Source organism: Salvia splendens, chromosome 7, assembly GCF_004379255.2.
Source record: "Salvia splendens isolate huo1 chromosome 7, SspV2, whole genome shotgun sequence".
Taxonomy (NCBI): domain Eukaryota; kingdom Viridiplantae; phylum Streptophyta; class Magnoliopsida; order Lamiales; family Lamiaceae; genus Salvia; species Salvia splendens.
In genome coordinates, this window is record NC_056038.1 from 5,471,158 (window position 1) to 5,487,891 (window position 16,734).

At 37.1% G+C, this 16,734-nt stretch overlaps 2 protein-coding genes across 2 annotated transcripts; one reads left to right on the top strand and one right to left on the bottom strand.

The window, feature by feature from the left end:
• Positions 1–4,350: 4,350 nt before the first annotated feature.
• LOC121741750 lies at positions 4,351–4,950 on the bottom strand. Its single transcript, XM_042134632.1, has 2 exons — positions 4,901–4,950; positions 4,351–4,828 (listed from the first exon to the last, which is right to left on the bottom strand). Exons 1-2 carry the CDS (start codon positions 4,948–4,950, stop codon positions 4,351–4,353), a joined length of 528 nt encoding a protein of 175 aa, XP_041990566.1.
• Positions 4,951–9,178: 4,228 nt separating this feature from the next.
• LOC121741751 lies at positions 9,179–9,907 on the top strand. Its single transcript, XM_042134633.1, has one exon. It carries the CDS (start codon positions 9,179–9,181, stop codon positions 9,905–9,907), a length of 729 nt encoding a protein of 242 aa, XP_041990567.1.
• The last annotated feature ends 6,827 nt before the right edge of the window (positions 9,908–16,734 follow it).

Consider the following 16,734-nt stretch of genomic DNA (forward strand, 5'->3'; position numbering starts at 1 on the left):
CGGAATTGTGTATATGGCAACACAACTTGGCCTTCCGCCTCTTATTGCACCCTCCACCGCCTTCGGGAAATGATTCGCCGGCGGAGTAGTTTTTTTCTTTAAATTTGTATTTTAAATTATACAACGTTTAATTTTTTTAGGATTTTAATTGTGTGTTTTTTATTTTTTTTAAAAATTTTAAGTTGTACTTTTTTTTATGTTGTGTGTTTTTTAATGAAGTGTTTTTGTTTTAATTGAATTGAGTTGGAAATAAAAATAAAAAATGAAATTGAATGAATAGTAATATAAGGAACGGTTAAGGAACGGAGGGTTGCAGGTTCCGTTCCTTAGTTAAGGAATGGAGTAAAAAAGTACAGTGAGGTCCACAAATAGTAGTTTAAGGAACGGTTAAGAAACGGTATAGCAACAACGTTGTGGATGACCTAATAATCTTTAATTTAGTTCAGAGTCATAAACAACTTAACTGCACAAATTAGGTGACACGTATGAACAAAATATCAAGTTCCATTTTCTTCATTGCAATATTGTTCGGTGGACTAAATTTGTTAATTACTGATTAACTCTGTCCAAGCACTTTCGTTTTTTCATAATTATAGTAATATGTTTGTTTCAAACGATTCCTGAATCAGTTCTAAGTTTAATGATAGTTGGAAACACTATGTATAGTGCGTGGTTACGATATTTTTTGTTTCCAATACTATGTGACACATATAATAGTACCACAAAATTGCAAGTAGTAGTTAGAAATGCTTCTGGAGATCATTCATTGGACAACTGATTCGCTATGCATATATGTGATCCTAATCCTTGAAAATTAGTATTTTATTTACTTTCCTTAACAGAGTACTGTTATACAATTAGCTAAATTGGTTTTTAAAATGTAAATGGGAAAAATTGGACGATGGTGTATAAATAAATTAATGTGAGAAATAAAGTTGGAATTTGAGGGGGGAAACGTATAATCCACTCACATAATCAAATCAAAACTGCTGAAAATTGTTTTTGAAGCTCAAAACTAAATGAATATTGTTGGGCACATAACCTTTGATTTTTTTTGTTCGCATTTTGATATAAGACCGGTCGAAAATTGATTTTGAACAAACAAGTTACAAATACACTCTTTTCAACATAAATCCTAATTACATTTAAAATACTCATCCGGTTGAAGATGATTCACTTACCTTTTTGATTTTTCCCAATCAAGATGACTCATTATTAGAAATGAAAATACATTTATCTCTACTTTCACTCTCTCTTAGAGCTTTACTCTCTTCACTTAACACACAAAATAAAGTTGTATAAAATCTCATGCCGCCCAAAGAATGAATCATCTTCCCCGGTATGGAGCGAGTAAGTTAGTTTCGAATCCTAACATTTGAAATATAATTTAGTTTTGAATACGAAAAATAGACCACAATAGAAGGTAGAACATGGAAATCCAATCCTTTTCATTGTACTCCGTCCGTTCCATATTAATAAAATCATTTTACTATTTTAGAAAGTTCCAAGTTAATTGATTCAATTCTATTTTTGGTAAAAAAGTAACAATCTCTTTTACTTTATTCAACATCCACTTAACACATTATTTTTAAACATCTCGCAACAACGATATCAGAGATTACTAGGAAAATTTAAAAGCCGAAAATAATAATATAGGATGCATTGATAGCCTTCAACTCCCGGGATGCCAAAAGAAGGCGATATCTCCTCTAATCAAAATGATTCCAATGGACATCAATCAGCAATAAAATTGCATTCGCAACCGATTCCAATTTAGACACATACTTCATCGATAATACTATATTCTTGCTTCATATGGAGTACTTTTTACATTTATGGATAGAGAAGCCTAATACACGGGCTAATATGCAACTTCATATATAAGAGTTATGCTGATTTCAAAAAATGAATATATACAAACTAGTCAGAATCAAAATCCATGTATATCTTCAAACTCAAAGTGCTAAAAGTCAAAATCAAGATAAAAAAGGAAAGTATAAAAGATTAATTTCCACATGTCACTTATGTTCCATGCATGCATACACATACAATATAGGAGTAATTTATATTGGCTAGCATCCCACGCGCACACTTCTTCAATTTTTTTTGACTAAAGTCCTAAAATGGTCCTTAACATATGACGGTTTTTTGATTTTGGTCCAAAACATTATCTTTTGAATTATTCGGTCCCTCACATTTGAAATCGGGCCACATTTAGTCCAAAATTGACGGAATAGTTAAAATGGGATGGAATGTGAGGGTCAACATAATTTTAATCAATTTTGACCAGATTAAGATTTATAATTATGTTTTATTAAGGGCTAAATTTAGTTTAATAATTAAAATAAAACAAAAAAATAAAACAAAACTCATTCGTATCTCTCTTCTCTCACACTTGTATATGGAATGAAATTGAGGAAATTATGAAGTGAAATCTGAGGAAATTATCAGTTAATCAATTTGTGAAACTAGTTACATCGTCGCGATGGCTGGAAATTGGAATAGTGAGATGCAAATGGCTACTCCTTTCGAGGTGAGTTCTAAATCCAGTGGCAGGATGGAGATTCATCCCCTTGATTTCAATCTATCCGATTCGGCAGCTCACAGGTGTGGAGGCATTCGATAATCGTGGTGGCATCGCGGAAGAGCTTATGGCAGAGAGGGTATGTCAGACGAAGAAGATGAATGAAATAGAGAGAGAATTAAAAGAAACTCCATCTTCCTGAAGCTCTGGGCCATCGCATATTCCCCACCGAGGCTACGCCGCCACCGCCGCTGCCATCCTTATCGTACTCGTCTCTCACGATCTCGTGCATCCGCTCCTTGCACCTCCTACTCACGTGCGAGAATTGGAATCACCAAAGAAGTGCATATCACCATCATCGCTGCGAAGGTAGGGCAAATCGCCAGCACGTCTTCCATATCTCTCCTTCTATCGCAAACCGACGTCACTCCATATCTCGGACACTCTTGAGATGTCCTCGAGCGCTTCGTACAACAATTCAGCTCGAGGTCGGAGTTCTGATTCTCATCTTTTTTTTTTTTGGATTTCTGATTTATTCATAGATCGTGGATGGTTGTTGGGATTTTGATTTCGATTTCGAGTTCCAAGCTGCGTCGATTGTGAAGAGAAAGAGCCCTAATCTATTTTCATGTTTTATTTTTTAAATTATTTTATATTTTAAAATTTTAAGTTTTAGGTTAGGTTAATTAGATATTAGCCCTTAATAAACATAATTAGGAATCTTAATCTGGTCAAAATTGATTAAAATTACGTTGACCCTCACATTCCGTCACATTTTAACTATTCCGTCAATTTTGGACTAAATGTGGCCCGATTTCAAATGTGAGGTACCGAATAATTCAAAAGATAATGTTTTGGACCAAAATCAAAAAAACGACATATGTTAAGGACCATTTTGGGACTTTAGTCATTTTTTTTAATGCTAATATGTAAAAACAGAGAAGTAATTATTGTTAATACTTAGTAGTATAACACAACTACATAACCACATGTCTATAGACACGTTCTCACAACTAACACACATATATAGTCACATATATATGTGTACTCCATATCTAGGAAGAATTTTGAATATTTGGCGGTATAATTTTGTTAATTTATTCCTTAAATATCAGCCAATAGTGCTTTAATCACCATTAATGTCATCTTAATCACTAGTTCTACTAAATTACTAGAATATCCTATTATGTGTATATGTGTATGCAATAATGTCACATAATTGACATGAAACGTACCGAAATTTAGAGAAAAGGCTTTACTGATTAACTAGGGGGCGTGGCGCACATTTTGATCAATAAAATCCTCTCAATATTTGGGAAATCAAGTAATAATAGGCGTTTATATTGTGGACAAATTAGTGGGGCGTGGCGCACATTTTAAATATTTCTACCATTTTTTTTTGGGTGAATCAAAGAATGGAATATAAATGACAAAGCAATACAAGTATACTCAGGCATATCCGAGGGAAAACACACCGACAAGCCTAGGCTAGTTGGCCGAGGGGGGAAGATACTCTTGGGACGTGAACTCCCAAGGTTAAGAAAAGACTCGCTACTAAGACCAAAAAAGAATAAGGATTATCAATAATGTTACAACGTTACCCCATAGTGCCTTAATCCTCGGTCGGCCTCCGGTGATTCACCCTTTGTCCCCGAGCCGCCGCACACTACAATAACGAAGTGGGCCTCATTAAAACCTCTCGGGGCCAAAAACCCCAAAGGGGATAAAAAGTCCCCAAGAGGAAAAAGAGTAACCCGATAGGTGCAGCGGCTCGAGCAATCGTTAAGTGCTTCGAACATGTCGGTAAAGCCCATCGTCTCCCGGCTCTAGACTCCAAGGTGCTCCTGGACCGTCTCGTGCGGGAACATGGAGTAGAGTGTAGCGTATGTGATCTTCTTTATCTGGAAGATCAAGTGCTTCGGTTCAAAGGTAGCTCCATCAAAGATTACTGCGTTCCTAGCTCTCCACATCAAGCTGATCGTGGCTATAAGAGCAAGGCTCCTCGCCTTACGGATCACCGTTACACCACTGCGCTCCTTTAGGAACCACTTGATCGCGCTCGGTATGGTTGTAATCGGCCTCCTCATGCCAGCCCATGTCTTGATCACTCGCCAAACTTCTCTTGTCTTGGTACACTTGAAGAAGAGGTGGTCCACTGATTCTGTTTCTGTGGTGCAACTTGGACATCGTTGATCTATCTCAGTGTCTCTGCAGCCGAGCCTGTCCCTCGTCGGTAGCCGGTTCCTAAGCGCCTGCCAGGTCGTGAACGAATACTTTGGAGGGATAAAATCCTTCCAAATGAACCTGTGCCAAAGTCTCCGTTCCCCTTTAGGCCTAAACCAGTCTTAGGCCTCGACGGTTCCTTTTGATGTATACCACTTCTCCCACAGCGTCTCGACCTCGCTTTGTTGTCGATCGCCTAGCATCTCGTCCCGAATCTCGATCAATCTCTTGAACAGTGGAGAGTCCCGGGACTTCACACTCTACCATTTTAATTTTTATACTATGTAGGAGGATTGTGACTATATAGGTAATTATTTACTACATTAGTCAATAATTATATTTATAAACTTATTAAGCACTCCCTTATCCATTATCAATAATCTTGACAGTGTTTGACACTAAGTATAAATAAAAAATTAGTAAAATAATATTTCTTCCGTCCCAACCCAATGTAGTTGAGTCGTATTCTTTTTTGGATTGTTTCAAAGTAGTTGAGTTATTTTTTTATTTGACAAAAGCTTTTCTCTCTCTTTCTCACTCTTATTTTATTCTCTTTATTTTAACCTTTAATACATTAATTTCTTAAATCTCGTATTAAAAATAAATATCTCTACTAACTTAGGATGGAGGGTGAGTAGAAAAATAGTGAAAACTATTGTTGAATTATTATAAGCGGAAAATATGCCCTGTTTTATTAGAGAGAAATTGACCAAAATAAAAGATTGACTGATTTTATAAGTAATTTGAAATATAGAATATGACTATGGATTAAGGACAAAAACAACATAAAAATCCCGTTATCAATACAGTAATATAAAAAGATGCTTTAGCACTGGGAGAACAAAACAAAATGGGCCTAAATGAAAGGTTGGGCCAAATTGAGCAATTTTGTGGCCCAACTCTTAGTGTATCAAAATTATTCATCGTCGAGTAAACTATAAGCGGGGAACAGTGCCCAATTCTAAAAAACTAAAAATTCAATACGGGCCTTTTACGGGCTGTATATCTTGTCAAGCATGTATATTTAAAATGTCAACACGACGACATTGATTTAACAACAAAAATTATGTATTTTGTATTGACATTTTTAATATGCAAAAATTATGTATTTATATTGACGTTTTTAATATGCAGAGTTGATAAGTTAGCAATTGAGTATATCTCTATAAAGCCTGAAAATATTTAATTTGAGTCATCTGTATTATAATCTTTCTATTGAATGCTCCAAATTAGGAGTCTCGTGTAAAGTTATTCACTTTTAATTTCAATCGACAGAAATGATAGAGCCAAACTAGCAGGGAAAATAGGACAAAATAAAACTGTAGACAAAAATACGCAGCGACCAATAATTGAATTCTTATGACTTAAAAAAGATTAATACATAGTACACAATCTAAGTCGAACAGTTTTATATTGGATTAATTAACAAATGAAGACAAGACAGCTGGCAGAAGACAAAAATTAAATTAGTTTTTGTTTGATGGGGTCCAACAAAACAGAACACCAAGAGCATCTTGGGCCTCGCAAATCCAGATGATCATGTTTCATTTATTTAACAATATGGAGTAAGTTATAATCGTAGTACATATTTTAGTTGAAAGTATGAGATTTAAAAAAAATATATATATCCATACTTGTAGTTAAAAGTATGAGATATCAATGCATATATGCTTCATTACCAACTTAGTACACTTTTCAGTAATAGCGGCGGAGTGTTAAATTTTGTTGAAAAAAACAGAATCGGGTCGGGTTGGAAAATCAATACAATTCGTTATAATTAATGATAATTGAAACATGTGACTATTTTTTTTAAGTATATGGAAAAAATTGGAAAGAAAGCTGAGTATTAGGTTTTAGGGAATAATTTGCACTATTTATTTACTAAACTATTATAAATATTTATATAGTGTCTAATCAAATGCCAGCAAGTTTAATAATTGTGGGTTATCACATAAAATTATTAAACTTTTGTTTCGCGTCATACCACCATCTTAACGGCCGGCATGGCCTGAGATCTGATTTGTCTACAAAATGTTTCATTTCCACTAAACAAAAATAATGATAATATAAATTGTAAAGAATTAAAATATAAGTAGTAATATTATAATATTAAAGTTGTCGTCTGGCTGTCTAATAAGAGAAAAAAAATCTATTTGGTCGAGACTATGTGTCTCTATAATTCATAATCACAATATAATTCAATAATCACAACACTGAATATTCTATGCAACGATACATTGTACAGAATCCTCACGCTTCGAGTCATTAGTGGTTAGTTACTTAGTTAGTTAGTCTCGTTGTTTTGTTTGCGGAACAACTAATGTAAATTAGTATGTTAATTACATAGATTCTAAATGGCTAAAATTGCAGCTCTCGAAGCTAAATTAGAGGCTTTTTTCGAGGTCATAAAAAAACACAGAGAACATTGTTGAATATTATGGACCTTCATTATTTGGGCTGAATTTGTTTGTGAGTAATAGACTGTGAGACCAGCTTACCATTCATTTATCTGGGCATACATGATTGCCGCCACGTGTGTACTCCACGCAAACGTCCTTAGCCCGGTGCAGTTGCTGTGCAACCTGAGCCAACAATATCATCATCTCCTTGTTTTTCTTTAGTCTTTCTTTCTTTTCTCCAAGTATAATACCATGGATTATTGATGTTAGTTCTACCTATAAAATGCAAAAAGCTGGCAATTAATGAACTCTGTAATGATATATAGAAGAAGTGTGCAACAGATCCAACTCTTATTATGAGGTTTTTTATGATTAAATTAAAAAGAACAAAATTGAAGTATATATATGCAATTGAATTGATTTTATAATGGTACAGATCCATCCAATAAAGGAGCAATTGCTGATTTCACATTATTCGTATGATTTCAATCATAGAGGCTATATTCATTAGAAGTTGGTGGCTCCGGCATTAATATGTGGGGTGCCAAAATCACTCCCTATCACACACCTCTTGTTTTATCGCCCCTACCAACATTTCATCGTCACAACAATTTATCGTTCAGTTCAATTGACAAGATGCTTCCTCTCGAATTAACACATTGAGATTGCAAGTCATTGCGTGTTTATAAATATAAACCATATAAATTGAAAAAATTACAATTTCAGATTCCACATTAATAATGCTTTCCCATGAATTGATGTGTAACGATAACCCATTAAGATATTTGCAAGATTAATTGAACTATACTACCAAATATTGGTTCAGTTAGGCCTTTTTTAAATACTTCTTGGGCCTAAGTTATAAGTAGATTAAATACTTCTTTGTTGGATTGTCAATTGTGGACAATTAAAAAGAAAAAAATAAAATAGTACTATTAAGCATATGTAATCATGGATTCTAGATGCCAATTTCATAACCTATATAACACGGTATAGAAGTGCTGGCACGACTCAAAACTCTGACAATCAAGTCCCCCACTATGTAAAATGCTACTATAATTTTTAAAAATTTTTTATTTTCAATTAATAAATACTATAGTACTAGTATTCAATAGGCAGCAAATAAACAGTGGGTCCATCATTCTTCATCTTGGTACACATAAAATGTCAGTCATTCATAGTAAATATTCCCACTTCGAATAAACATCAGTTTCTATCTTTAATTTTCTGGGCACTCACCTGTATACATATCCATATGCGTCTATTCTATTATTTCTGTATTACCACCATTCTTGACGCTTTCACTATTCTTCCCCACTATTGACTAATGACCAATTCTTACACTAATATCTAATGATTTTCTAAGTTACTAGTAATATTTTTGTTACCACAACTTTTGACTGAAGACACCCTTAATTATCTCATTTTACTATTTTTATTCGGTTCTATTAAATATTTTATTTTATTTTTATTATTTTTAGTAAACGAGATCACATTCTATGAACGAATTATATTTATATAAAAATATTAATTACATTTGACTATTTTTATTTCATTCACTTTCTAATTCTTAAAATTCGTCAATTAATAAGGACATTCTTGTCGACCATTGACCATACATTAAAATATACAACATCACCGTGTATAAAATACTATAGTCATTACAAGTATATTAGTTTTAAACATATTTTTATATTTATAAAAACGACAGATCTCAAATGAACTGTCAAGACACACACACTAATTTAATTTAGAGAGAAATTATCAAGAGAACAAACACATTTAAGACACTACACAATCTTAGGAACTGAATTTTAAGCTTTCTTTCCCCTTCTCCTTCTCCTCCTTCCCTCTCTCTCTCTCTATAGACAACAAAATGAGAGACTTAGCATCATGTCTGAGCGATCACGCAGTGCAGGTCTCGGACACATCGTGCTCAAGCTACAAAAACATAAACCCCTGCATCATTTCTGCCCCTTCCATCCAAAACAGCGTCACATGTCTCTACAGAAGCATCCTCAAGCAGATGACGATGACGCTGACGTGGAGCCGCACCGCCTCCTCCCACGCCCTCACCATCTCCTTCGACGACGATCCCTCCGCCACTTTCAAAATCACCTCCAATTCCCGCCTATTCCGCAAATCCAAAGGCTCCAAGTCTCTGCATCTCCGTTCCTCCTCCAAAATCGACCTCTTCTGGGACCTCTCCACCGCCCGCTACCACCCCGGCCCGGAGCCCCACGACGGCTTCTACCTCGCCGTCGTCGTCGACTCCGCCCTCGGCCTACTCCTCGGGGACAAGGCGGCGCCTCACCAATTCGGCACCAGCGCGAATAATAAATTGGCGCTGGTGTCGCGGCAGGAGCATTTGTCCGGGAGCGCGGTGTACTCGACAAAGGCGAGATTCAGCGAGGGCGGCGGCGCGCACGATGTGTGGATCCGGTGCGGCGGAGGGGAGATGGAGCAGAATCCGATTTTGTGGGTGTGCGTGGATAAGAAGACGGTGATGAAGGTGAGGAAGGTGCAGTGGAATTTCAGGGGGAATCAGACGATATTTGTGGACGGAATGCTGGTGGATTTGCTGTGGGATGTTCATGACTGGTTCTACAATAACAATCCGGATTCGGGATGCGCGGTCTTCATGTTCAAGGCGAGGTCCACCGGATTGGATAGCACCACATTCTGGATGCACCACCACAACAACTCTCATCATCGTCACCACCTTGATTTCTCTTTCATGATTTGTGCTTGTAAGAATTAATGATCATGTCTCATTTTGCTTCATTTCTTTCTTCTTCATTTTTTGCCCCAATTGGAACGAGTTTATAATTAATTCATTTGATTCACGAATTTGAATTTTACATCTTTGGGTACTTTAAAATTTTTATTATGACGTATTCAGTCATTCATTCACTTTTTTCTATTTGCATAAAGGTTGATTGTCTGGTATTAGAGTATTCAATGTGTTTGTTCGTGTGTTCATTTTACTTTTAACCTTTATGTGTTTGGTTAGCCTAACTATAATTTGAATTTATGGTTTGTTTAGGTTTGCTTTCTTATTTTATTTGAACCTATAGTTCACCAGCATTTTGTTTATTATAAAATTATTAGTTGGGGTTTCAGGTAAGGATCAGATTATTGCAATTAAGTTCTCAAATTAATTGATCTTTTTACACGGTATATATACTTCATCTTTTAGAGTGTTTTGATAATGTTTCAATCATTCAATTTATTACAAATTTGATCTTTTTATTATTTTATAGTACTAATATTTTGGAATTGGGATGTAGTCCAACTTGAAAAGCTAAAAAATTACCGCGCTAATTCCCAAGTCTCGACTACACAAGCGGCAAAACTACACGGCCGCCAGACGTTTTGACATCGAAATTGACAGTAAAAACAATAATCCAAAGGCTTCAAAAGTTCTCAATCAATTAGAAATTTTGTCGTTAAGGTTAGGTCTGAACTTCAAACTCGTGCAAAAAAAATAGAATAATCCAATTCGCAACAAATCGAAAGATTAAGGACATTATTAAAACATTTAAACATTATACCTAACTTGTAATTTGGTCAAAAGTTTGGAATTCAAATTTCAATATATCTTTAATGCTATTGGTTGTCCAATACGATAAGATAAACTGACTCATAATTGATTGTTGAAATTGGTCACAATTTGGCACCCATGTGCATGACTTACAAGAATCCTTATAGTAGCAAAAAGATCAAAAGAACACAAAAGGCACCAAAAACACTCATTTGGTGTTTGAAGGATTGTTATGAACATATTTTCTGCTTTTCTATGTATCTCAATAAAGATATAGTGATCTGTTCAAAAATTAGAGAATATTCAGAAAATGACTTGATTTAGATCGAGAAGGGCAATGGAGTGATATAGTGATCTGTTCAATATCAGAAAACTTCGTTTTCAATTAATTTTCAATTTCTTGAATTGTTTTAGGAGCAAAATATAGTAAGAATGGGGGTATACTTTTAACCATTTTATTAAGTGTATTTATTTCTTTTTCAGGAGACGTTTAATTACAGGTTAATTAATTGCACGTAATAATACAACTTTTACTAATTTCTTGTTTACAGCATGACTTTTAAAATTTCACATAAAACACAGTGATTTGCATCGACGGCTGAAATTTGATGAAATCAAAGTTGGCGTGGCTACTGAAAAAGTACTTGTAAAAACTAGTCGCGCGGTCGACCATCTTAAACGTTATCGTTTTAATTTTTGTAACGCCGCCTGTGTGTAAGAATATTCCACATAATCATACTAAGCAACTACATTCGCTCCATTTTTGACAGAAAATAAACCGATATTATAAAAATCGCAAATTAGAAAGGTGATATTATCCTCGGTTTAAAATTGAACTTAAACTAGCAAATGAGTAAAAGAAGTGTATATAGTAGTAGTAGTAGTAGTAATCTTTTTTGTAGCAATAGACATATCAATGTTAGTAGCAGTACTTGATTAGCCTGCAAAATTTCACCTTTATATGTAACAACTAACAACAAAGAAACACTTACCTACTCATTTGAAAGTTGAGAAACCAACAAGAAATCAACATCCAATTAAGGAAGACAGCAGAAAAGGTGTCACAAGAATTACATTGAGGAAAGCAGCAGATATATATGGTGGGGAAAGTGAGAATTAAATTTGATTAGATGAGAAAGAGACCCCATTAAAATGGCTGTTTGTGCCTCAATTTTTGGACCACGTTATCAGAATTCGAACAGAAAAGCCCCTTATATTGGGCTATGCAACTGGTGGTTCTCAGTTTGCTTCAACAGATGTAAACCCACAAATTTGTCTATCTTCTGAGCTGCACTTTGTTCCTAGCTCTTTATTGATTCCACTTAACTTTATGGCCATTGAGTGTTATTACATATAAAGGTAAAATAACAAATGTTAGGTCATCTGCAACGCTTTCTCTTATCCGTCTTTAAAATTATTATTCATGGGTCACACTGTACTTTTTTACTCCATCTCTTAACTAAGGGACGGAACCTGCAACCCTCAATCTCTTATCTGTCCCTTAACCGTCTCTTAAATTACTATTCATTCAATTTCATTTTTTATTTGTATTTCCAACCAAATCCAATTAATAAAAACACACTCCATTATATAAAATAAAATTACAACATAAAATAAAAATACAACTTAAAGATCAAAAAAATTAAAAAAACACATAATTAAAATCCTAAAAAATAAAAATTACATAATTTAAAATATAATTTTATAAAAAATAAAAAAAACTACTCCGCCGGCGAATCATAACCCGAAGGCGGTGGAGGTGCACTGAAGCCACCTGGAGGCGGAATACCAAGTTGTCCATAAACTCAATTCCGGCAAGATAAGCTTGGTATTGGGGAGGCGTCATGCGGGAAGTGTTCGCCATTGTGGCGGTCATGTACATGGACATTAGGGAGTTCGAGGGTGCCCCCGAGCCCGAGCCCGCCTTGCTTGATTCGGCTCGGCCCCTCTTCCCTCTAGCCGCCTTCGCCGCATTTCTCCCTTGCGGCCGACGGCGCCCACGGGAGGACCCCCGGCATCGTCTGCCGTGCCCTCAACCTCCTGCGAGGCAAACTCTTGTGCGGCGCTGCCTGAACCGCCCTCACTAGACTAGTATTGGCCACCCATCGTGTGCTTCGTGCGCTTCGAGGTCGAGCCCGAGCTGGACCGAACACCGCCGACCCACCTTTCATCGTCTTTGACGACCTCCCAAATATCGACGTGTTTGAATTGTTTGGCGGTGTCGTCGAAGTAGACTCGCAAAGCCGACCTCACAATGTCGGCTCCCGTGGCTCCGTTTTGGTAATGAGCCGCTTTACTCTTGTAGATGGCGCAGTATTTTTTGACCACTCTGTCGACTCAGTCAAAGTGAGCGCGGAGCATCTTATATGTGCGGCGGCGGGACCCCTTCGGCTTAATCTCATGGTAGGCCTAGGTGACCTTTTCCCAGAAGCACTTCCGGGATTGTTGATTCCCGATGATGGGATCGTACGAGACGCTGATCCAGAGGTTGTACACCGTCAGCGTTTCTTTGGGGCTGTACGGATGCCGGCCTAGATCCTCCTCCTCGTCGGCCTCCGCCTCCGCCCTAGAGCTTCCACTGCCTCGGCCTTCTTCCGGAGTGGGTTCAACGGAATAATCCTCCCGAATCTGGGATAATCCCTGCGAATACCTCGGGGCGGAGGGACGGGCGTATGCATCCACATCAAAATGGGGTGGTTGGTACCCCCCGGCGTCGACGAACCGGAACCACCACCCAGGATATTGTACATGCCCCCCAGTCGCCGAACGCGTTGATGTCGAACCCGCCGGAGCCGCCACCGCCAGAGTTTCCGTCGCCGGACATTTTGTGATGAGAGGTTAGATGAAAATTGGAGAGGAAATGGAGATGATTTGGAAAGAATAGATGTGTATTTGTGTGTGAAATGAAGATGAATTAGGAGTATTTATAGAGTAAAAAAACAGTAATATTAACGATAATATTACCATTTTTCATTTTTTTAATTTTTTGTAATTCAATTTTTTTTTAAAAAATGATTTACTGCGTCTGCGTGACGATGCCCACTCGCGGGCCGACGAGTGGGCGTCATGCATGGGGCTGGAGCGCGCCACGTCGCGCTGGCGCGTGGCGAGACGTCTCGCCATTCGTCTCGGCGGGATGGAATGCTCGGCGGGCTGGGGACGAGACGGGGCGTTGCAATGCGTCACGCCACCGTCTCGTCCCTGTGTGACGGATTACTGGCCACCCGCGTGACGCGTTGTGGGTGGCCTTAAATTCTCTAAATTCTGTCCCACATCGACTTAGTGAAGATCTCATCTAATCTATATAAGTGTGGATAACCCTCCCCCTTATGAGGCCTTTTAAGGGGTGAGTGGCCCATTTCTAATATGGTATCAGAGCGGGTTCAAGTCGATGATGGTTTTATCTTTATCTCTTATCTACCTCACGAGTGGAAGACCGATGTCCTTTCCGCCCACATCGATGATGGTTTCTCTTGCATTGCTTACCCACGTGATGGAAGACCGATGTCCTTTCCTGCCCACACGTGAGGGGGTGTGTTAAATTCTCTAAATTCTTTCCCACGTCGGCTTGGTGAAGATCCTATCTAATCTATATAAGTGTGGATAACCCTCCCCCTAATGAGCCTTTTAAGGGGTGAGTGACTCATTTCTAATAACAAATGTTTATGTGTGTTTACAAAATGACTTAGTCTCTTCATTGTACTACATTTATCCGTAAGGGTAGAATTGTCTCACAAAATTGATCCTGTTGAGATGAACTAATTTCAAGTAAATTAGTATTCAGTGTAGAATTTTTTATTAATATTTCAGGTTTGATGGCTAGCCACATTATGGCCATTTAGCATCACTCTAGTTGAAGCAATATTATTTGTTTATTGTAAAGGGTTATTTTGTAAATGGTTATTTTGTAAACACACATAAACATTAAAGAGAGCTATTTAATTTATTATTTGTTTTTTATGTGTATTGACCAAAATATCCTAATATGGCCAGCCATAATGTGGCCACTAGACTTACCCATTTATAAATGGCTATCTATTAATTGGAGCATTATTTTTCCATAAACAAAAACTGCAAATCTAACAAGGGCTGAGCAAACAGTTTCGAAATGAGTTAAGTGACGCAGTTCCATCAGTCAACGCTGGTGACACCGAAAACGTAAAAAAGGTCAACTTTATCGGAATGACTCAAATTTTTTTATGGCGTACGATGGATTTTGGTCAGTTGACATCGTTTAAGGGCAAAATCGTCATTTTATATTTTTGGGTATTTTATAATTTCCGTAATTCAATTTTATTCCTTTTGAGTTTTGATTCCAAATAATGTGACAAATAGTGGCTTTCGTTGTTTTACAATCAACTTTTTATAAATTTTCAAATTCATGACAGTTTGCATCATTAAGAGCATCTGCAATGGCGTCCGTCCCTGTAACACCCCGACTTTTTCTACCTTTTTTTGTGTTCTTGAAAGGACCGTCGTTTGTGCACTTGAAAATTTTTCTACATTGTTTCTTTTATCGAGAGAAGTATTTCACTTTTGGGGCTAAACAATTATTCTTTCCTAGCCCAATTTGAAACTCAATTGTTACGAGCCCAAAATTATACCTACACGAAATAATAGACCACGTATCAAATACACTTTCGACAACAAATCAAGACGAAAAGTTGGATAAGAACCGCGTCACATCAAGACGAAAAGTTGGATAAGAACCACGTCGCATCAGGCACGTTTACCAACGACGGCCGCATTAATTACTCGTCGCATCAAAACGAAAAGACGTGAATTTTTGTCTTTTATGATTTTTTTTTTTCTATAAATACAACCTCCCTCCACTTCAAATCCTTTACTTCACTACCAAAGAATTGAGAAAATTCGAGAGAGAGAAGAGAGAGGGGATGGAGGAACGAATTTCCGACCACCTACCTGTCGGGAACGGCGTCGGCGGCTGGGGGAGATCCTCGGCGACGGTGGCTGAGGCGGATCCGCGACGACGGCGGACCCGCAGCGGTGGCGGCGCTGCGTTTTGATCGAGGGAAGTGCAGCCTTACCTTCGACCGAGAGGAGAAAGAGAGGAGCATGGCGTGAAGGCTTTAAACGAACGAGGTAGGGCTTTCTAACTAAGTTTTTCATGGGCTTTCTGTTAAAGTTACAGTTTTTACGAAAAGTATTTTACATGGGCTTTCGAACTAAAGTGTTTTCAAGAGCTTTAGTTTTAATATTTTGATTCGAGCATCATTTTATGTGACGAAATTCCTTTTAACAGAGATTGCGAGCATTATTAATTTTTATTCGATGTTGATGTGATTATGTGCTTAAAGTGAAATAATTAAGGTGAAAGTGATGTTATGTGATATATGTGTTGATATATCGAGTGATTTGTGATTTGCTCGACTTGTTGATGTGATATGAGATGATGCTCGATCTTGAAAGAAAAAAGATTTATGTTTCAAAAACGTTTGGAGGAAAATAAAGTTGAAAAGATTATGTCAAGCCCCATTTTGTTTTGGAACTATGCCTATCTGACTGCAACGATGAATGGAATGGATTGATAGGAGACCGTGGGAGGTAACCACTTCCCCGACACTTGAATGTTAAGATATGATGAATGATGACAGGAACGATGAATGATGAATGGACTGAAGAATGAACAAGAGATAGTGAAATCGGGTTTGTCAGATACGGCATATGTTCCAGGAAAATAGATCGAAAGATCGCTTTTGAAAAAGGAAAAGAAAAATGTTTAGTGTTCTCGGACTTTTCCTAAAATCCCGAGTTCACTCAAAGAGTGGCTTGGCAAAATCTGTTTTTATAAAATATATTTTGGCACGTGTCCACTGAGTACACTAAGTACTCAGCCCTGCATATGTTTTCTCTATGTGCAGGTTGAGCGGTGACGAGCCCGATGGGTGTTGAGCATGAAAGTGAAGAAGATTGTAAATAAAACTTTCTGAATATATTATGTCTTCATACATAATAGTATTCTACTCTCGAATGCTTCCGCCAAGTATTGTTGAGATAAATTTTATCTCGAGTTGCTGATTGTT